Here is a 22,765-nt window from a genome sequence, read left to right on the forward strand (position 1 = left end):
CGGGCAACATTTCCCTCATAGCACACTGTATGGCGTATGGCCGTCTTCATTAGCCCAGTATAGGAGCAGAACAGTAGGACGTTAAATCCCCATATCATTTCATTTCATGTCATTGATTGAACGTGTCGCGATTTCATGACCAATCAAAATGACCGATTACCTGAAACCGTTTCCTTGTCAGATGATACTTTCAAAGGGTCGAATCATCTCCAGCCTCCCGTATAATGTACATGTATGTCATTTAACACATCGTGGCGATTCAAACGGAGAGCCTGACAAGGAACGGTGTCTTGTCGTTCGAATGGGACAAAAAAACTGAGGTCCGATGTACACATTGGCTTGCACGTAAAATATCCCCTGTCAGTTGGAGTTCTCTATTAGAGTAGGCCCTAGTGCCGCTTTCCAGGTAAAATTCCCCTTATAACAACGTGCATAGCGTATGCCAGTCTTAATTACCCCGGTCGATGTAAAACAGTAGGACTTTAAACCCAGTTTCATTTCATTTCATGACGGTTTATGAAGATATTATTTAATGCCTGCAAAATAACGGAGCACACAAAACAAGAAAACAAGATCAGATAAAGCTTTATTTAATATCAAGTATTAAAAACTACATCATTAAATATGTTATATTGGTTATCATTATTATTATTATTATTATTATTATAATTATTATAATGCAACGTTGCTTCCTTCTTTTGGAGACGAAACAGTGCCAATGAATGGAATTATCCCCTACTGGATGAGTATTATAGTAGCTGGAGAAAGAACATATACTAGTAGTAATACTCACAATCACCAACTTCACTGATCGTATCTCGTTTTCAAAATTAGAAATATTCAATCTGGCTAAAATATCGAAATTTAGTTATTTTGTTATGCTTTAGATGGTACCCATTGCATTGAATCTGATCGGGTATCATGGAGGGTTACTTCAGAGGTCATTCATTGTAGGTGAATGGCCTTTTTTTATGTCGGCTATTCATTTCTTTTACGGCTCTACGTCGTTTCCCACAATTCCATGCACGCTGTGGGTAAACATCGACTATACCCACTCGGAAAATCTCGACAGATTCCGATACCCTACATCTAATCTCGGCTGTATGACAGTAAGTGATATGTGCCTACGCCCATAGATTTGCGATCCGGCTACCGGTTTACCTTAAACAGGAAAACGTGTCGCTTTTACAAAAAAGTCCCAAATTGCGTCTTTTGTAGAGTGTATATACGTAAATGAGCAGAGATATTGTCTCAAGGCTGCTGGTTTGATAAAATTCCCTGGTAATTCCCCAAACCCAATGCCAAACGTGACGTTTGTTGATATAATACACTCTCCACAGAAATCTCCATGGGGAAGCCATTTTTCATTCGGAACCTTTAAAATAGTTCAAATATGGCGGAAATGGTTATACAGCCGAGATTAGATTCGTAGAATCTGTCGAGGTTTGCCGAATGTGGGAAGTCATTCACGTAAAGACAAATTAAAACGAAATCGAAAAGAAAAACGAAACGCAATAGGATCTGTATTTTAATCAGATTGGTAGAATACGTATGTTTTGAATAGTACTAAGTAAATGAATGAGATCACGTGCTGAATAGAATTTTAAATAAGATGGTAGTTGTATTAAGTAGCTCCGCCTTTTAATTAATTTTAATAGAAAATACTTGATAACAGTGAATAGGCGAAATATTTTCACTTATGGTTGGTTGTATCTATGATCAGTTATCCATTTAAATATTAAATGTTTATTTTGTTATGTACACGCCAATGCACTGCAATACCACAGGATATTCTTTCCACCTCCCTCGTCAGTTCTTTTAAAGATTCTCGTCTACTTGTACGAGTCTATCACCTAAAATATAAATTACATATGTTATACAGTAGAATTAAACATACATTATGCAAGAGCCAAATCTGCCTACTGCAGGTCTTTATTTGGGCCTTAAAGTAGCTAAATCAACTCAATATCATCCAAAATCTTCGACATTGAAAACACGATTTATTTGTCGGTTTAAATCAACATTGATGTTGTGATCTTAACGGGAAAAGATGGCCTTCTGATATCCAATATTTAAAGACAAAATAAACATTTTACAATAGGTACACGAATCGCGTACCATAATGCGTTTCAGCGCTATTTGTAATAAGGGACTCGAAAAACGAGGCTAGGCATATTCCACAAGTTATGTCAAACGGTGACGCTATATTCTTATCTGGAGAGCATGCTCAATAAATACTATCGGTGTAGACTGGAATAACCAGACGCTAGAGATTGAAATTCGATTGAGAATACTGGCGTATTTCGCTGAACCTAACTGATTAGAAATTACGGTAAAAACAGAAACGATTGAATGTAAATCAATTTATATCCATGCATATTACATTATTATATGCGTTGCGACCCATTTGTGTCAATTTCTAGGTCCCAAATATTAGCGACTTGGCTCCTTTAAATGTTATATAAACTATTAATGAGGCATCTCTTAACACGGAAAGACCTTAATCTTAAGTGTCGGATTTCCTCTGGAGTTGAATCCGATTTGCTGCTCAACGCTCATTGATGATTTAATCCAAAATTGAATAACCGAGACTACGTTTTTTTTAATCGTACCGACTTTAGTAATGATGATCGAAGCTAGGCCTAAAATCCAAACGTTAATATCTCGGTTCAGATTGGAGCAATTTGACTGAAATATTCAGCATATTCCCTTCACATAGTTGGCACAAAATCCGAACCATAGCCTACATTTAAATCAAAGTTGTATATATTATATAACGTCCAATGCTAGATAACATCTATATGCTGGGGCATCCGAGAAAGGGAAGGCAGACCAACCGTAGGACACTTTAAAGTGGGGGGGGGGCAGCACCGGGAAATGTTTGGTTCTGTAGCTACGAGTCAATCTAATTAAAACACAGATCCTATTTCGTTTTGTTTTTTATAGTTCAAAATTGGTTTAACTACACTAGGATGTGGAAGAGTTGTTATATAACCTGCGTTCTGGTTGATGTGAGGGGTCAGCCAATGAAACGTTCTGTTAAGGCGAATTCTTGGCGTGCTGTGCGCGGAACTGTGGGTATCCTACTAGAAACGTCAACGCCGATTTGACCCTGACAACTGGTCAGATCTTCATTTAGTAGAGGCCATCGAAAGTATAAAAAAACGAAACGAAATATAGATCTGTATTTTAATCCGATTTGCTCAATTCAAATTAATTGACGAAAAAATTGAACATGTATTGGCCGCTTTACAAAGGATACTTGTCAAGTTTCATGCGATTATGTTAGTTAATGAGGGAGGGGTAGCGAGAGAGAGAGAAATGGGGTTTAACGTCCACTCGACACAAACTAGGTCATTTCGGGACTAACATATGGTTTTAATTTTATTTCAATAATTCGCTTGCGCGTAGGGGTCTTTAGCAGTGGGAGGAAACCGGAGGACCCGGAGAAAACCCACGAGGTTGGACAGGCGACCCTACTCCTTGTCACCTACAACCGGGGATTCGAAACCACGCCAGTCGACTCAATGACAGACTTTATGATACAGCGCGCGCACGCTAACCATTCGGTCATCCAACCCCCCGGGAGGAGTAGCAGTTAAGGGTTAACTGATACAACCCGAAGAGCAAGATTAAGATTTAGACACAGGCCGTGGCCCCGAGGGCCTCGAGCTAACCAGTCCGATCATAAATGGTTGCAAACTGCGATCTTTTTAAAATCGAAACCGAAATCAAAGAAATATCAGCCACTTTCAGTCGATCATCAGCAGCGTTGAATGGTTCCCTGTCCAACTGAGGATGAAAGCCAACCAGCAGCGAGGGTTGACCGATGGTGCATGTACGTACATTGAGCGCGAGTGGTATTTATTATTGTCGCAGGATCTGGTAGGAACAAGGGCAGGACAGTAGGAAAAGAGGGCAAAATATTGTCATAAGTGCAATGGGAATATGATGACATTATCGCGGGCATTTCCATGAGTATTTTCAAAAGGGAAGGCACTTTTTTTCGAAGGGAGGGTAAATATCACCACAACCCGAATACCCTGGTCGGAAATCTCATCGAATCCGAGCGTTATCAAACATTTCCCGTTTCTTTTCCTTTTGCACTGATGAGGGCAGGATAGGCGACTGCCTATCCTGTCTGCCCTCACTGCGTAGATATTTGTGTGTATACCTAGGGGATGTTAGTAACTAATTAGCTGAATTACCGTTTCCACTTCGTGTTCTGTAAATGATGGCAGCAATGACTGGATCTCTACTAGCCAGATTCTCAAACTCACCAGCTGTTAATGTTTGTCTGAAATATAAAGTAATGATAAAGTAACGTATAGATAAAACAATAATGCACCCCCCACCCCCCCCCCCACCCCCCACGCAACGGTAAAAGACAAAACTGAACTTTGTTCACGCTAGTAAGCCTTCCAATTCTAATGTTTACGGGAAAATACAATATCTTTTGATCAGTCGGAATCAAAAATGGCTTCCAATAATGACAAAAGAGATTTGTTGTGAAACAAAAAAGTTGTTCTTTGTGTCGGTTGCATTCCCAGTCACATCGTATGTGTTTACAGGCACATCTATGAGAGTATTTAATACATATTAATCAATTTTAACCGGAAATGGACTCCAATGAAAACATTTTCTGGAAGAACTGCTGTCCAAGAGATACTCATTTTGTTCTTGGAGCCGACGCTCTTCGATAAAAGCTTAACGCTCCCAGATTTATGTAAGATCGCTTGGAACGTTTGCTCTTTGGACAATTGCCCACTGATTGCATAAGTGGCCCATAACTATGGATCCATCGTTAAAATAAATTCGCGCATTTTTCTCAGTACACGTGCAGTGAATAACGGGTAGAGTAAAATAAAAGTGAAATGAAATGGGGTTTAGAGTCCTACTTTTCTGCTCCGATTGAGCTAATGAAGACGTGTTAGGACAGCACCGCTACGCTCTACTCTTATATCGAATTCCAACTGCCAAGGTTTCTTTTACGTGCACGCCAATGTGCGTACACGGGACCTAGGTTTTTCGTCCCATCCATACGACTATATTATCCCTTTCCAGGCCCTCCGCCCGGCACCACTGATAATGGGTGCAGTACAAGTAAGTTTACTTACCTTGAAAAGGCTTTTAATAAACGATCATTGTCTAACTGTGATCTTTTACCAAATATATACCCCATTCTGTATCCTTCGTCATCGGTTTTCTGTCTTTTCTGGGCGTTCAATCCGTACCTATGTGCCGTTACCATGGTGACTTGTGATAGTACTATCAGTAATAAAACGAGACGTCCCATAATATCCATAATCCTGTCAACATATTTAAAAAAGAACAATGGTGGATGATTTGGGGTCTAATAAGACAAACAGAAAAATATTTGGAAATCGACGGACTACTGTTCGCAACCGCATACAGTTCCTCGCAGGCCATTTTCGTACCCGGAAGTGGACCCGCTACAGATGACTAACCTATAGGTTCTGCTCTGAAATACACACTCATGGCCAATGGTGTTACATATAAAGAGTAATCGAGAACCTCCTACGAGTCTTTTTTTATATCAAAAAATATCAACACAAGTCGACAAGTGTTGATATTTTTTGATGTAAAAAAGACGAGAAGGAGAATTTATTTATCACCCAAGCCTTTCTTACGCGTACAAATAAATAAATATAATTCTTTGGTATAGATTTCGCTTTTACTGAACCTGATTACATTACCACTGAGTGATACATCATTTTTTGACAGCAAGTCACCCGTCTCAAAGTCACATTTATTGACCCAGTGTTCCTTGTCCAGGAAAGTCTACTGAAACTTAGTCACCAGAGTTAAAAACGTTAGTGGTAGCTATGTTGTAATATAAACTAAATAACAGTAGTTTCTTTGTAATAAAAAAGGTAGTTCCTTTTTAATTGACCAATCAAATTCATGTAGAGTAGGAGATGTCGCTCAGTAGAATATGGCATTTATCACACGCGCGATATCTGCTATTGTGTTATTGGGTGATAAAGAAGGGTATCCAGTTTCGCCTCCATTCGAAATCATATAGTTAGTGAATATAAATAAATTTTTAATTTATCATATTTTATAGGAAGGTAACATAAATAAAATTTTAAGTTAATATAAATTTTATTTTAATTTATTTTATTTTATAGGAAGTTAATATAAATAAAATGTTAATTTATCATATTTTATAGGAAGGTAATATAAATAAAATGTTAATTTATGATATTTTATAGGAACGTTATATAAATAAAATGTTAATTTATCATATTTCATAGGAACGTAATATAGATAAAATTTTAAGTTAATATAAATTTTATTTTAATTTATTTTATTTTATAGGAAGTTAATATAAATAAAATGTTAATTTATCATATTTTATAGGAACGTAATATAAATAAAATATTAAGTTAATATAAATTTTATGTTAATTTACTTTATTTGATAGGAAGTTAATATAAATAAAATTTTAATTTATCATATTTCATAGGAATAAAAAAATAAAATAAAACCAAGTACGAACAATCCAAACCATTAGACAAAATTCGAAGTCCTAAAAAACGGTATAGGCAAAATAGTTAATTTAAATAAAAAATGTCAATTCATTATATTTGATAGGAAACGAATATCAATGAAATTGTTAATAAATAAATATCGTATCACTAGTAGATTTAGGGTGTTAATGATGTGCAGATTTTGGATGTATTGACCTTCAGATACAGTTTTATTTTTAACCCAAGACAAACTTTATCGCGTGGTAATAAATGAATTGAAAAAAAAACAACTGCATTGATCTTAAATTAATTTAAGATTATTGCCCTTCATAAAAAGTCGATAAATAAGTACTCTTATGAAATTTTTAAACTAACTAAATACTTCGAAAAGACAAAGTCATCTTTTCTTTTTCGAACTTAACGTTATCCGCAAATGACGTCTACTGTTTTGTTAAAATGGAAAATAATAGTAAGACATAAATGTTCCTTTCTTGTACAAATAACAGAAGTTTTAAATGGAGAAAGCTTCGGGAAAAATCAATGAAGTTGTACAATATTGTAACAGTAAATCCATCAAACTGTTGGTTATTTTAAAAGAACGATTTTAAAGTAAGTTATTTTTGATCGGAAATATCAATAGTGCTTGAACGAGTTGTACTTGAGTTGAATTGTATGCTAAATAGACTATACGCCATAATTAAATTATTGACTCTTGGTATTTTCAAACAAAATACTTATTTCACTATTAAATCAAACTTCAAAACTAACGCGACTTGGTAAATTGGGCATTAAATACTTATTGCAATTTACGACGTACCGCGGTAAGCTAGGATTCCGTGTGTACGTAGTGCGCAAAATCTGGTGCGTATCTCCCAACATCATAGAAACGTGTTAGGCTCACGGGGTCTTCAATTCAACACAAATTAGTTCAGTTCGGAATTAAAGTTGAATATCTTTTTTTTTTTTTAAATAATTCGCTTACGCGCATGGCTCTTCAGCTCGAAACTTGGGAATCCGAAGAGGTTAAGTGGGCGACAATACTCCTTATCAAACACCTCCGTAAAATCGAAGCCAGGACACTCGAAATAAATGACGAACCGTATGATCGTTACCCCATATATTTTTTTGTTATTCCAAATTTAAAGTGGGGTGGATCGCCGAAAGGTTAGCGCGTGCGAGTTGCATCCTAAGGTCTGTCATTGAGTCAACTGGCGTGGTTTCGATTCCCCGGTTGTACGTGACAAGGAGTAGGGTTTCCTCCCACTGCTAAAGACCCCTAAGCGCAAGCGAATTATTGAAATAAAATTGAACCGTATGTTAGTCCCAAAATGACCCAGTTTATGTCGAGTGACGTTAAACCCATCACATCGTACGGTATCAATAACACGTGCGTTGTTTACATGGGACGTAAAACACAAACTGGTACGAGCAGATTTGCTTTTTACTCTTTTTACGCCTTCGCGTACTATTTACACTAAATAAGAAATATTTTTTCATCCAGATTGACTGCCAACACCTTATGTTTTATCTTAAGAATTTAAATAAAATGTTTTAGAAATTAATTTGCATAAGAACAAGATGTTAATATTGAGAGATAATTAACTCGCCACGATCTCATCTCAGTAATAGTAGCGGACAAGCGAATATGCGGCGTAGGAGTCTTTAACTGTGGAAGGAAACCGTAGGAGCCGGATAAAACTCACGAGGTTGGGCAGGCGATCCTACTCCTTGTCACGTACACGCGGGAATCGAAACCACGCCACTTGACTCCATGAAGAACCTTATGGTCTAGCCAATGTATGTATACGAAATGAAATGAAATGTGGTTTAACGTCCTACTGTTCTGCTCCTGCGCTGGGCTATGAGGGAAATTTTGCCCGGGCAGCGGCACTATCGCCTACTCTTATATCGAATTCCAACTGCCAGGGGATCTTTTACGTGCATTCTAATGTATACACGGGACCTCGGTTTTTCGTATCATCCGAAGGACTAGACAGCTGTCCTTGTCATACCTTCCGTCCTGTATCACTGACAAGAGTTTACCACGCCGGAAAATCTCGATGAACTTTCTCGGTCAATGCAGGGATCGAACACCCGACCTCCAGGCTAGCGAGCCAGCGTCTTACCCACATAGCCACGTGATCCCCAATGTATGTATGCAATATATGGAAATAAAGTAATGTAGTAATGTAACCGAATTTGCAAGTTTAGACATTTGATTCTAAATAAGTAAACTATGTAGAATCTCTGATTCCTAGCATATTGACAATGTGATTTATCATGAACCGGTATAATTGAATTATTAATTGAATTTCTTAACCCATGATCGTAACACTGCGTTATTAAATGGCCACCCGGGACTCCTTTCACGGACAATTATACAAAGTTACAGTGACACATTGTTAAAGCTATCTACCACCGCTTCCTAGTACCCTTTTTTTTCTTTTTTTTTAACAAAATAAGAATAATATATTGAAGTTGAATTAGCAAATGATTTATTTTGCCAAATGAAGTTGAGCATCTTTAAATTACTGTCTTAAGACACAGTAATTTTTCAAACAAAATATGAACACTTCCACTAAACGCTATATTATAGGTATATAAAATCATTTAAGATTTATGAAATATTATTATTTCAAATATCTGAAAGCAGTAGACTTACCTTTATAAATGTTTAGAGAATCAGAGAGATGCTTTTCTTTCGATGGTGTTCTGCCTAACTAAATACTTTTTCTCACTTCATCCTTCAAATATCAGTAATCGTTGCCATTTAAGCGAATTAAGATAAAAGAAAAGAATGCATAATTAATTACACGCCTTCGGATTTCATGAACACCGCACAGCGCATGGCTGTAATTTCTGGGCGTCTTATAAAATATCAATTGATAGGACGAATGCTTACCGCCTTGCAAACTTTTGACGAACTAACTGGAAACTAACACGTAAACTTAACCTAATGCACAAAACTTAACACGGTATACGCGGGTTAGGTGCGGAGCGGTCACCTTAATGTCCAGTGGCGGATTATCATATAGGCAACTCGTAAAACTGAAATGTATCTTGCATGGGTGGTACTCATCATTGTTTTTTTGGGGAAAATAATTAAAACAAACCAACAGTAAGGCTGATGACCCCCGCCGAAATCCCAAAATAAATAGATGACACATATTAATTAAAGGAGCTAAATCGTTAATATTTGGGATCTACAAATTGACACAAATGGGTCGCCGTTTGACATTACTTGTGGAATATGTCTAACCTCGTTCTTCCGAGTCGCTTGTTACAAATTGCGCTGAAACGCATTATGGTACACGATTCGTGTACCAATAGTAAAATGTTTATTTTGTCTTAAATATTGGATATCAGAAGCCCATCCTTTCCCAGTAAGATCACAACACCAATGTTGATTAAAATTGACAAATAATTCGTGATTTCATTGTCGAAGGTTTTTGATGATATTGAGTTAGAGACTTAGCTACTTTTATAACACATTCATTTTTTTCAAAAGTATCAAGCAATCAAACTCATTATCAACTATACACTAAGTTTCATCACTCTATAAGTTATCTTGTCCCAAAGCATCGACCAAGGAAATTGCTTAGCTCTGCTTAGCTTTAGCTCGATATGTTAATCATTGAACTCAGTCAAGACATTCACCTAATGAACATCTACATCAGGTTTAAACATTCTAACTCACTTAAAAGCAGAGTTGTTATGTTCCAAAGTCTTGCCCAATCAAATTGCTTATCGCTCCTTAGCCTAAAGCAGAAAATTCTCATCATCGAACTTAGTTAAGGTAATGATATACTGAATCTATACTCGGAGTTTCATCACTCTCACTTAATTAAAACCGTTATCGTGTCCCAAAGCATAAACCAATCAGATGGCTTATCTCTGCTTACCCTAAGCAGATAATGTTTATCATCGAACTCCATCAAGGCATTCACCCAATGGACGCCTGCACCAAACTTGAACGTTCTACCTCATCTAGAAGGAGAGTTATTGTGTTCCAAAGTCTCGACTAATCAAATTGCTTATTGCTCTGCTTATCGATCTTAGTCAAGGTATTAATTAATGTGATCAAACTATACACGAAGTTTCATCACTCTCACTATAATTAGAACTAAAGTTATCGTGTCCCAAAGCATCACCAATCAAATTGCTTATCTCTGTTCAACGCCGGATTAACCATGGTGGGGGCCCTGGGGCCTGGAACATGTGGGGGGCCTCTGATCACCGACCGCAGAGCTGTGGCCGGCAAAGCCCGGCCACCGCGAGCGCCAAAGTCGTTAAGGTGGGCATATGCAATGAAGGTGGGCATATGCAATTTTACCCGGTGGTTTTTCGTCCAATCCTAATGAAGAGACCTTTGTCATTGTCAGGCCCTCGGTCCTGCACCACTGACAAGGGGAAACCACGCCGGAAAGCCTCGAGGAACCTTCTCGGCCATCACCGGGAACGAAACCGGGAGCTCCAGACTACTCACTGAGCCACCGCGGCTTCCTACCGGTGTCGATGGAGCTTGAATAAATTTGAATGAGTATATTCATCGGATGTCAACACATCCTTCGCAAAGAGCCAAAGCTCCCATGGGAGATACATTTTTGCATGAATTTGATATTGTCAAGGCGAGAGAAAAGAAAAGCAACAAAAGAAATTTTAAGATATTTTGTCGGTATCAGACATCGATTTATCAGGATTTGATGGGTGCGGTGGTTTATTTGTTTGACTTGCGGATTATATCGTCATGATTTTCGCCATTTTTGAGTTTTCTGTTCTTTGTAGCGTCACGATAAACAGGCAATATAAAAGAAAAGTTTGAGTCTTTAGCATAATAACTCTGTTGATATACAAATTCGATAACATATTAATATGGTTATTTGCATGTTAAAAGAGCTAGAATAGAAGAATGTGGGATTCGACCGGATTTATAAGACGATCCGCACACTATTTGGCTCATTCTGAACATCAGGGACACGCTACCTGCAGAGAAGAAAAAATAGTTAGACCTATATATAATTTCCGAGCGATAGATACTATGCACTTTACTACAGTTTGGGAAATGGGAGACCTAACACGTTCCAAACAATTAAAAGCCGAGTTACATATTATACGTTGCTATCTGAAATTTTTTCGCGTCTACGGCGCTCGATTCCATTATGCCATCAATCTCCCACTCCTCTGTGGTCTTATACTATCTCAGCACTATCATATTCACGGTTATAGTGAACCGCCCAGTTAGTAGTACCACTAGTGCGTGGGTCGTGGGTTCGAACTGACAGAAAGATCTCAAGATTCTGTCCCACTGACTTCCATTTCTGGTCCTCTCGTTCACAAGAATTTGCTCTCAGCAATGACCTCAAATGAAAGGATATTGACTCAAGCTTTCAAAATTTTCAGGTTGCTCAGTGTTATAGCCACTGCCCCAAAGGTTCACACAAATTTAATAACAAAACCAATGACAATCATTCATAATATGACGTGAACTATATGTCAACTTGAATAAAACTGCGTTCAGGCGAGATAACGATCGGCGAACAACTATTATAGGCAATACGATCTATGTTCTACCGGGACGCTCAGTGTTATAGCTAGTATTTTGTTGACATTCATTGAGGGTGGGATTGTAGATGGCGCCCTATAGATTTGCGCCCCCCCACCCTTCTCAGCTTCTAGATCCACTACTGCCTGCAGAGAAGTATAGTCATATTTAGTTTTCGAGCGAAAGTTACGTATGCGTAGCACCCATCCGGAAATTGTTCGTCTTGCTTTGTAGTGTAAGCGGGTTGCATCCGTAATTGTGGAATGTGATGTCGCCCACACAGATCCGATGCCCACCATTTTAATCCGATCATGGGATCATCAGATTGAAATATGAAAAGACATATGATATACGTCATTGTTTTTGTTGAGTCAGATAAATACATCGAAGTCGAGAGTCCAGTGCCATAACTACTCGACTACTAGACCACCTTTCTGGCTCCTAATTAAACAGCAGTGGCAATAACCGGTAGCATTAATCAGTCGTCGATTCTTAAAAACTCTTAAAGAAATACTTTAACACTACTTATTGACGACATACGCGTTGAATTTGGAAAATCATTTTTTTTAGTTGGTCATTGGTAGTCCTATGGGATCTTATTTGCTCATTTGCTCTCTGATCTGTTTATAATTTATCCGACTGACTAAATGTTTTGATTCAACTTACAGGTATTTTGAATATTTAGTCCTCAATTATCGTGATGGGTTGGAAATTGCACAACTTATTTGGATTTACGTATTCGACATGTGTGGGGACTTGTATTTTCCCTTAATTAATTTTCCCGAATCACCAGCTTATGGGAGGGAAGTTTTTCAGCTTATCACTTATGCCAGAGCACGTTCGTTTTATAAGTTCTTGTTCCATGCATGTTGCAAAAGGTGGTTTATCACCTCGATTAATTGCTACGCCCACAATCTCGGCTCCCACGGATAAGTTTACCCTTTGTTCATCTGTAGGAACCAGCGGCTGCCAGGCAGGATACGCCCACATTTTCGAGAGATGGATAGAGAACAAACTAAAAGGAAAGTGATTTTTCCTACAATCAAGGGTCATAATTCAGGAAATTACAATTTGAAATGCGCAAATATCGAAAGGAACCGAGATCTTTGTGTTATAAACTTACATTTCAAGTTGCAACAAAATCGGATAAAAATTGTGACCTCTATATATAGGGTCCACAACCTTGATATACCATATTTTTACGCTATTTGAGAACGAAGGGCGGCCATTTTGTCTGTCAGTTTTGGGCGAATTTTCACGAAATTCGAACTCAGCCGTCCTTAGGTTGTAACGGTGATATAATAATACGTTTTTTTAAATCGGATAAAAATTATGATCTCTATAGGGTCCACAAGCTAAAAACGTGATTTTTCGTACAAACAGGGGCAATAATTCAGGAAGTTACGGTCCGATATGCGCGAATATCGAAAGGAACCGGGATCTTTGGGTTATAAACTTTCATTTCAAGTTTCAACAAAATCGTAATAAAATTGTGATCTCTATAGGGTCCACAACCTTGATATACCATATTTTTACGCTATTTGAGAACGAACGGCGGCCATTTTGTCTGTCAATTTTGGGCCGATTTTCACGAAATTTGAACTCAGCTGTCCTTAGGGTGTAACGGTGATATAATAATAGGTTTTTTTTAAATCGGATAAAAATTATGACCTCTATAGGGTCCACAAGCTAAAAACGCGATTTTTCGTACAATCAGGGGCCATAATTCAGGAAGTTACGGTCCGATATGCGCGAATATCGAAAAGAACTGAGATCTTTAGGTTATAAACTACCATTTCAATTTCAACAAAATCGAATAAAAAATGGGACCTCTATAGGGTCCACAACCTTGATATACCATATTTTTACGCTAGTTGAGAACGAATGGCGGCCATTTTGTCTGTCAATTTTTGGCCGATTTTCACGAAATTCGAACTCAGTCGCCCTTAGGGTGTAACGGTGATATAATAATACGTTTTTTTAAATCGGATAAAAATTATGACCTCTTTAGGGTCCACAAGCTAAAAACGCGATTTTTCGTACAATCAGGGGCCATAATTCAGGAAGTTACAGTCCGATAAGCGCGAATATAGAAAGGAACCGAGATCTTTGGGTTATAAACTTACATTTCAAGTTTCAACAAAATCGGATAAAAATTGTGACCTCTATAGGGTCCACAACCTTGATATACCATATTTTTACGCTAGTTGAGAACGAACAGTGGCCATTTTCTCTGTCAATTTTGGGCCGATTTTCACGAAATTCGAACTCAGTCGGATAAAAATTATGACTTCTATAGGGTCCACAAGCTAAAAACGCGATTTTTCGTACAATCAGGGGCCATAGTTCAGGACGTTATGGTCCGATATGCGCGAATATCGAAAGGAACCGAGATCTTTGGGTTATAAACTTACTTTTCAAGTTTCAACACAATCGGATAAAAATTGTGACCTCTATAGGGTCCACAAGCTAAAAACGTGATTTTTCGTACAAACAGGGGCCATAATCCATGAAGTTTCGATCCGATACATGCCAATATCGAAAGCAGCGAGATCTTTTGGAGATAAACCTACATTTCAAGGTTCGTCAAAATCGGATAAGAATTGTGACCTGTAGAGTGTCCACAAACAATTGTGGACGGACGGAATGACGGACGGCCGTCCGGACGGACAGGGGCGACGACAATATACGTCCACATGAATATGTGGGCGTATAAAAATTGTGACCTCTATAGGGTCCACAAGCTAAAAACGTGATTTTTCGTCCAAACAGGGGCCATAATCCATGAAGTTTCTATCCGATACATGCCAATATCGAAAGCAGCCGAGATCTTTTTGAGATAAACCTATATTTCAAGTTTCGTCAAAATCGGATAAGAATTATGTACTTGTAGAGTGTCCACAAATTGTGGACGGACAGGGGCGACGACAATATACGTCCACATGAAAATGTGGGCGTATAAAAAAGGTGTAGGGGGAAGGTGGGTGGCCGAATGGTTAGCACGTGCGTGCTGTATCATAAGGTCAGTCATTGAGTCAACTGGCGTGGTTTCGATTCCGCGTTACGTGACAAACCTAGTTTGTGTCGAGTGGGCATTAAACCCCATTTCTCTCTCTTTGGGAAAACTCACAGGCCATAAACAAAGGGTAACTTATCTCTGGGAGCTGCGATTGCTACGCCCGCTCAAAGGAATCTATAAGCACTGGCGTCATTTTTGTACGTGATTTCCTGATCATCCTACTTCAAAATCAGGAATATTCACCATCAAATCCTGGCAAAAAATCTGCATTAATAAAACTCTTCATCACCTCTAGGCCAAAGAGTCAACAAAAACTGCTAAGAAGAAGGGTGAAAGAGAGAATTGCTATAAATAGACGGATTAAGAGAAGCAATTACTAGTCTGGGACCAGACTGAGTTAATTTGAAAGTAAAAATCCGTTTGACTTAGTTGGCTTTTACAGATACAGTAACACTCCAACTAATTGATGTGTGAATCTGAATATCAGTAGGGTTCAACAATCACTGACACAACCACAGCCCACTTTGGGTTGGGTTTTTTTTTAAAAAATGTCTCAAACACATGACCCTTTGGGTCAAGGTTTGGATCACGGGTCAATAACTGCAACTCATTGATGCAGCTATCAAATTTAGACATGGATCCTATCCTTATTCTGAAGGATTTCAAGATTTTCATAACAAGAACAATAACTCTGTGAATAATGAACAATTTGTTATTGCCAAAAAACATACAGATAAGAAAGAAAAAAACCCCAAGAATTTATGAAGAAATGGGCCATTTATTAAGACTTTATAATAAATTAATTCATCTTTTCCTCTAACACAAAGTCATATGGCACAATATTTAATCACATGGCAGAGTTTAGCCATCACATCTTTGGTAGCATGTTGTGGACCATAAACACTATTCCTAGAAATCCATCAATTCTGGTGTTGCTGTTGTGGTTTTGAAATCTGGGATAAGGGTAGTCTTATGGTTCATTAACATAATTGTGTTTCATCAGATTAGATAGTTTACAACAAGCACTGTTAAAGGGACAATAACACTCTTGCTGGCTTGAAAGCTCCAGAAAATAAATAATATCTCTATCTAAGTACTAGATGTTTAAGTGGCCTACTTGTTGTGTAAATTATCCATTACATCCTATTTTACTTGTCCAGAGGGTTCGAAAATATTTTTAAATCGAAGTTTCATTTGAAAAGGTTTACGTTAGACGTTTCAAACCGTTATGTTGAATTTTTCAAAATTTTTAAATAAGGTGTGTTAAGATGAAATTTGTATCATCAATTAATTGAAATATTCTAAAATAGTACAATTTGTTGACCAGAATAAAGATTGGGACATATTATTCAGTTACAACAAGAGTGGTATTGAGCCTTTAAACAAGTCAAAATTCTGATTTGTTGGACATTTAACAATTTATATCTAGTAGCAGATTGGAAATTCTGTCCCAATTTATGTGTACAATTTAATCTGTACCCTGAAATGGGATTGCATATTAAATAAGTATTTAGAAAATCATTTTTAACCGACCTGCGAAGATCTCCAAAAGCCCAAAAGCACTAATTTAATGTTTGAGTGAAATAAACCCATCTAATCCTCCAGATATATTTTAACAGACCATGACAAAATAAAACTTCTAAAAGTATTTACCAATGGGTTAATTATTGGAATTCCTTAAAAACTAACCAACCTCCAGTGTTTCTATTACATCCCTCCTAAATAATGTTTCTATTACATCCCTCCTAAATAATGTGTCTTGTTACATCCCTCCTAAACAATGTCTCTTGTTACATCCCTCCCAATCAATGTTTCAGTTACATCCATGTCAAAACTGTTCATAAACAAAAATAAAAGTTGGAAAATCCATAGATTGCTTATTATCTGGTTTGATATACATGCATCTATTACCGACTATTTATCAGATTATGATGATAATTTTTTAGTATTTTTCAAGTAAATACAATGTAAATATGTACTATCGAGGGGGTATATATCATTCAATGAGAAAAGAATGTAAATTTATGATTTAATTTGTTTATAGTCCAATCACTTTCAACTCCTTTGGTAAATTCTTTAATAAACCTGAAAAACCAGAAAAAAAATACAGTTGTTCAAAATATCTTATTTAATTATAAGGGGGGAGAGGGAGAGAGAGAGAGAGAGAGAGAGAGAGAGAGAGAGAGATGACTTGTAATGTCCACTCAACATAAACTAGATCATTTGGGACGAACATAATGGTAGTCTTTTTTTCAATAATTTGCTAGGGGTCTTTAGCAGTGGTAGGAAACCGAAGAACCCAGAGAAAATCCAAAACTTTGGCAGGCAACCCAACTCCTTGCCACATACAAGTGGGGGATCGAAACCACCTCACTTGACAGACCCTATGATTTAAAGCACATATGATAGACCATCCGGCCACCATATTTATAAGGGAAGCCAAACACATTCTGTTCAGAAAGGGTTGAATATGTAAGTACCATTATATTCCACAAATAATATAAGTCACATAGGCTAATAAATAATGGGCAAATTTGTGTGTGTTACTGTGAAGCCCAAACCATACAAAATTTGAATTATCGTAAAAGTGACACAAACCATTTCGGCAGTTATGGAATACTGTCCAGCTTTGTACGAAATGATATATCCTGACAAGTGATGTAATTACGTTGAATATATGGTATTCCACTGATGTCAAAGTGATAAATCCATTCCATCAAAAGAGAATCTTTTTATGCGATGGAGTATTTAATTGTACAATGCGATTTATTTTTCCACATGTGGTTTGGGTAATTTTCTAATATCCATAACTAATATTTCATTGTATTTAAACTAGGCCCGTCGGATTTCTCCACTAACAATAAAAGATATGGCGTCTTGTTACGCTCGAGCAGCATAAATCGATGAAATTTCAATTTATTATAACTTAAATCCACCCCCAAACCTTGATACCCGGGACTGTTGTCATATCTGCCAATATCTCTACCTGTAACAATTCTTACCTGTAATTGCAAATAAAACATCTATTAATATCTGGAAAAAATCTTGTTGATAATGGACGATCTTTTTCCCCGAAAACCACAACAGTTATTTCAACAAAACGCTTCTCTGAAAATAAAAAGTGTTTGGTCACAAAATGGTATAAACCCACTGTCAACACTACCAATTCTCTATTAATTTCCTATTAGGAGAGAGAGAGATACAAATGGAGTTTAATGTTGACTGGATACAATACAATGTCATTTCAGGATTTACACATGGTAAATTTTGTTTCAATAAAACTGCTTGTATATAGGGATCTTTAGCAGTTGGGCAGGCTACCCTACTTGATACAAAGCCACTTGACTCAAAGACAGACCTTTATGATCTAAAGGACATAGCCAAGTCTGGACATAAGACACTTGTCACAGAGTCCTTGTCACACATAAGACACTTGTCACAGAGTCCTTGTCATACATAAACACTTGTGTGATAATTTGTATTTGACAAAGCCTGTGACAAGTGCTCGATGTCCTGGCTTGGACATAGCATAGCTATTATTTACAAGCTGATTAAAATATAAATCCTATTTCGTTTCGTTTTTTCATATTTCAAAAGATTGTTTTACTTCTCTTCACTGCACCAGACTCTAAGATTTGCTAAAAAAAAACAACCCCGATCTGGGTGATGTGATGGATTAACCAATCAAAAGGTCTGTTGAGTCGAGATCTTATCATGTGGCAATCATAACTGTTGGTAGCCAAACAAAACAAAGCAAAAGTTGTATTTTCAAATAACCACTTGGAACACCAAAGTTGATTGGTTAATTACATGACTAATGTCATAAGGGAAAAATTTGCTTGTATGACTGACCGCTGACATGACCTCCGACTACAACTGGTCAGATCTTCATATAGTGGGACTGGAGGCCATCGTAAGTATAAAAGATAGGTTGCCAGACAGTCACATACTTAGCTTTTCTATTTATCAGAAATCGTTGAAAATCAAGGGCCATAACTCTGTCAATATTTATCAGAAACGGTTGGATATCATGAACCTACGCATAAATTTAATGTCAAAAGGACGCTACATTTAGCCACTAAAGCATCCACAAGATTTTTCAAAGTGATCAAGCTCCATAACTCTGGCAGTTATTATCGGAAATCAGTGAAAATCAATAGGCTTTGTGGTCTCATGACCTTAAACACTGTGTATAAATCTAAAGTCAATGAAGATGATAACTTGGCCTCCAGAGGGTCCAAAAGATTTTTCAAAGTGATCAAGAGTAACAACTCTGAAAATCAATAGGCTTCTTTGTTTCATGACATTAAACACTGTATATATATATATATATATATATATATATATATATATATATATAAAGTAAATTGGATGATAACTTTGGTCTCTAGAATATCCACAAGATTTTTCAAAGAGATCGAGGGTCAAAACTCCAGCAGTAATTATTAGTAGGATTCTTTGTCTCATGACCTTAACCAATATGTGTAAATTCAAAGTCAATTGGATCGTAATTTTAGCCTTCATGGAGTCCACAAGATTTATCAAATGGATCAAGGGCCATAACGCTGGCAGTAGTTATCAGAGATCTCTGAAAATCAATAGGTTTCTTTGTCTTCATATTTAATATCAATCAGATAATGATTTTAGCTTCTAGAGCATCCACAAGAAATTAAGGATGCTAGACGGACAGACAGATGACACTATACAACCACATTCCAATCTGGGTGTATAAAACAAAACAAACTATAGATCTTTATTTCAATCAGGTTGCTAATACTTACTACTATTATCATCAAACATCATCCCTATTTCATAGATAAAACGATGAATTATGTCTTCTCTTTTAACCGGTATCTCATTTTTTTGTTTGATATTTAAATAACCATAATTTCTTTCTATTTCTTTGATAGCCTACAGTGCAAAAAAAAAACCCATTATCACGAAAATCAAAAATGGAAATATTGTTAAAATCGGACAAATTAAATGAAATGGGAGTTTAACATCCTACTGTTCTGCTCCGATCAGGCTAATGTAGGAGCTTCGTTGGCGAACATTGGGATTAAACACTGGACCTTCGATCAGGTTAGTGAGCCTACATCTTACTCCCTGAGCTAATACGGCTCCCTAAAACTATACAACTGAATACCAATAGAAGCAAATATTTCTACATGGGGTAAGACAATCAATAAATGTGGGGATAACATTATTTGGATTTCATTCTATTTAACGGTTTTCTTTCATTCTATAATATCATTGACAAATTAGAGACTGTTATGAGCATAATACAGCAGACCTTACCACAAAAAAAAAGAGTAAATTTATCATGAGCCAGACGAGAAGCAGCGATGGCTCAGTTGAGTAGGGTGATGGGTTGCTAACCTGAGGTCCTAGTTTCGATCCTGGTGTTTGCCACTAAAGTTCATCCCCTATGGATCCACCTTGTCAGTGATGAAGAACAGAGGGCCTGGCATTGAAACATTAGCATTCATGTAAAGATCACGTAACAGTTGGAATTAGTATTAAGAGTAGGCCATATTTCCAGTGTCTAGGCAAAATTTCCCTCCTAGCACACTGTATGGTGTATATACTGGTACCTGATATTTTGAACCTTGTACCTGGCATTTATTAATAATATCAGTAAAAAGATAGAATAAAAGTAAAACGAGCACCCCCCCCTCCCCTACACCCCCAAGTATGAAAGCGATTATGCCTGAATTTGTGCCTAACAATGTCTGTGACAGTTTCCTTATTTCCAGGCTTGTATGCAAGTCTCAAGGGTCACTTGCTTGTGAAAAAGAAAATTTATAAACAATGACTTTATTTAATTTGGTCTTACCTCATCCTCAACTAATCCATTTAAGTCACTAAATTTACCTTCTCCTACCAACTGTGATACAACCACTACAGCCTGAAATAATGTAATTTGTGTTTAATATCAGATTTTCCTGAGGTCCTGTAAATATGTTAGTGTGGACATAAAGGAGCTAGCTGCAATATTTGTAGACGTGGTAATTCTTATTCACGGCTACAATTGATACACTATTTGAGTCTTTGAGCTAGTAAAATTAGGTTCAATTGCAAAATTTTCATCACAGTTTGCATGGAAATAAGCAATTATGTTACAAATAGTGAAGGGTGAAACACTGAACTCTTAATCTTATCTTTCCAAACAGTTTTTCTGTATTTTCAAGTGACATAAAAGCATGTGATTCTGGTTCAGGGGCCACTTTAAAATGAACAGAAATTTCGCATAGCAGTTGGGTTTAATCAAATAATATAATTATGCGGTAAGGTTTCACCTTTATTTCAATGGGAATTGGTTTATTATATGTTAAGCTATGTACAGTACAGTTTGGGGTCAGTGTAATTGGAAATTAAGGGAGTTATAGGCCAGTAACTTTTTTGGAGTTAAATTTAAAGGTGTTATGCAGTTACACACTGATCAGCAGTGAATTTTTCGCTAGGCCGCTACAATCACTGATCAGGATGACATCGATGCGACTTAATGAGCCAGAAATATTAACTTTTTTCCTGCGACAAATTAAATTCTAAAACATTTTTTTTTTTATGTATTGGAAAAATAAATAAAGGCGTTTGACGTATTTGTAGGTAAAAATTATTTCCTATTTACTGTAAATGGGTATTAAAATGACTAAAAGGCAGCATTGCGTCCGAAGCAGTAATGTCTTATGTAAACAATGCATGCGCCATTCAGCCAATGATTGACGCCGCGTGCTGTGACGGCACGTGTTAAGGCAGTCATCTTTGACAGAGATATTACTCTAGACTCGTAATTCTCTGTGAAACAGATTGATGCAGTCATACAACATGCTTTTCCTTAATTGGTCTTTATACTTTATCGATAAGAAAGACATACAGTAATTCTAACTAAAGTCTAGCTTTTTGGTGGTTAAAGCACTGCATTAGCAACTAGAATTTCAAGTATATGGGGCAAGAAGAAAATTTTTAAATTGCCTGAATTGAGAGATTACGTGAAAACACAGATTTCCCATGCAAAATTCTCCTTTCACGCTACAGCCTCAAGATGCAAAGAGATCATATGGGCAATTAAAAAAACAATAATATACTTTACAGTAATCTACCTGCTCTGCACCAGCTAAAAAATTTCCAAGACTGAATTCTGGATCAAAATAGCCTCTTATTAATAGTCCAAACCAGTAATTTTTCAGAGATTTGAAGATGTTAGGAAGTTTTTTATCGGGCCCAAAGTCCATTAACTTTGCCTTTTTTATTTGTTTTCCATCTTCGCTATTGTCACTAAACCAACGCACAGAATTTACTGTTTCTGACGAATGACTGGTATGGTTTTTGATAATTATATGTCCACGGGAAAATGTACTAAAATTGTTTTGATTGGCTATAAATGAGTGACATGGAGAGGCACAAATATGTGAGGTAAATGAAAAGGGTAGATACTCATTTGATGAGGGGTATTTTGGCACTTGTACTTGTGTACGTTTTACTTCTTGGTGTCCTGAACTATTTACACAACTAGTAGAAAACTGACAACCCGTTGGCACTGACGTACGTATACCCCCTCCATCTATAATGGCCGCTATGACATGTTTGCTGTTTTTCTGGAAACATTTACAGATACCGTTTAAACGATGTAAAACAGTTCTCTGCAGCTGACAGTTCATCATCTTTCTTTGACCCGGTGGCCAATGGACATAATCGCCCTTCCATACT

General features: G+C 37.0%; 1 protein-coding gene and 1 long non-coding RNA gene across 2 annotated transcripts; both read right to left on the bottom strand.

Moving 5' to 3' along the window:
* Positions 1–676: 676 nt before the first annotated feature.
* Positions 677–9,580, bottom strand: LOC126831718 (uncharacterized). The gene is made up of 4 exons (XR_007684281.2): positions 9,157–9,580; positions 5,118–5,309; positions 4,209–4,297; positions 677–1,853 (listed from the first exon to the last, which is right to left on the bottom strand). It is a non-coding gene; the product is annotated as an uncharacterized LOC126831718 (long non-coding RNA).
* A 6,173-nt stretch (positions 9,581–15,753) lies between these two features.
* LOC126832102 (m-AAA protease-interacting protein 1, mitochondrial) lies at positions 15,754–22,763 on the bottom strand. The gene is made up of 5 exons (XM_050562787.2): positions 22,159–22,763; positions 20,892–20,963; positions 19,837–19,966; positions 18,058–18,163; positions 15,754–17,140 (listed from the first exon to the last, which is right to left on the bottom strand). The coding sequence occupies exons 1-5, from the start codon at positions 22,717–22,719 to the stop codon at positions 17,056–17,058; spliced, it is 954 nt and encodes a 317-aa protein (XP_050418744.1). The 5' UTR covers positions 22,720–22,763; the 3' UTR covers positions 15,754–17,055.
* Between the last annotated feature and the right edge of the window lie 2 nt (positions 22,764–22,765).

Source organism: Patella vulgata, chromosome 9 (assembly GCF_932274485.2).
Source record: "Patella vulgata chromosome 9, xgPatVulg1.2, whole genome shotgun sequence".
In the NCBI taxonomy this organism is placed as follows: domain Eukaryota; kingdom Metazoa; phylum Mollusca; class Gastropoda; family Patellidae; genus Patella; species Patella vulgata.

Excerpts from the sequence above, each read along its gene's own strand:
- LOC126832102 (XM_050562787.2), bottom strand. The coding sequence starts at position 22,719 with ATGATGAACTGTCAGCTGCAGAGAACTGTTTTACATCGTTTAAACGGT. Across the intron at positions 20,964-22,158 it reads TTTTAGCTGGTGCAGAGCAG|GCTGTAGTGGTTGTATCACA; the intron begins GTAGATTACTGT and ends ACATTATTTCAG. Across the intron at positions 17,141-18,057 it reads TGTTTTATTTGCAATTACAG|GTTTATTAAAGAATTTACCA; the intron begins GTAAGAATTGTT and ends CTGGTTTTTCAG.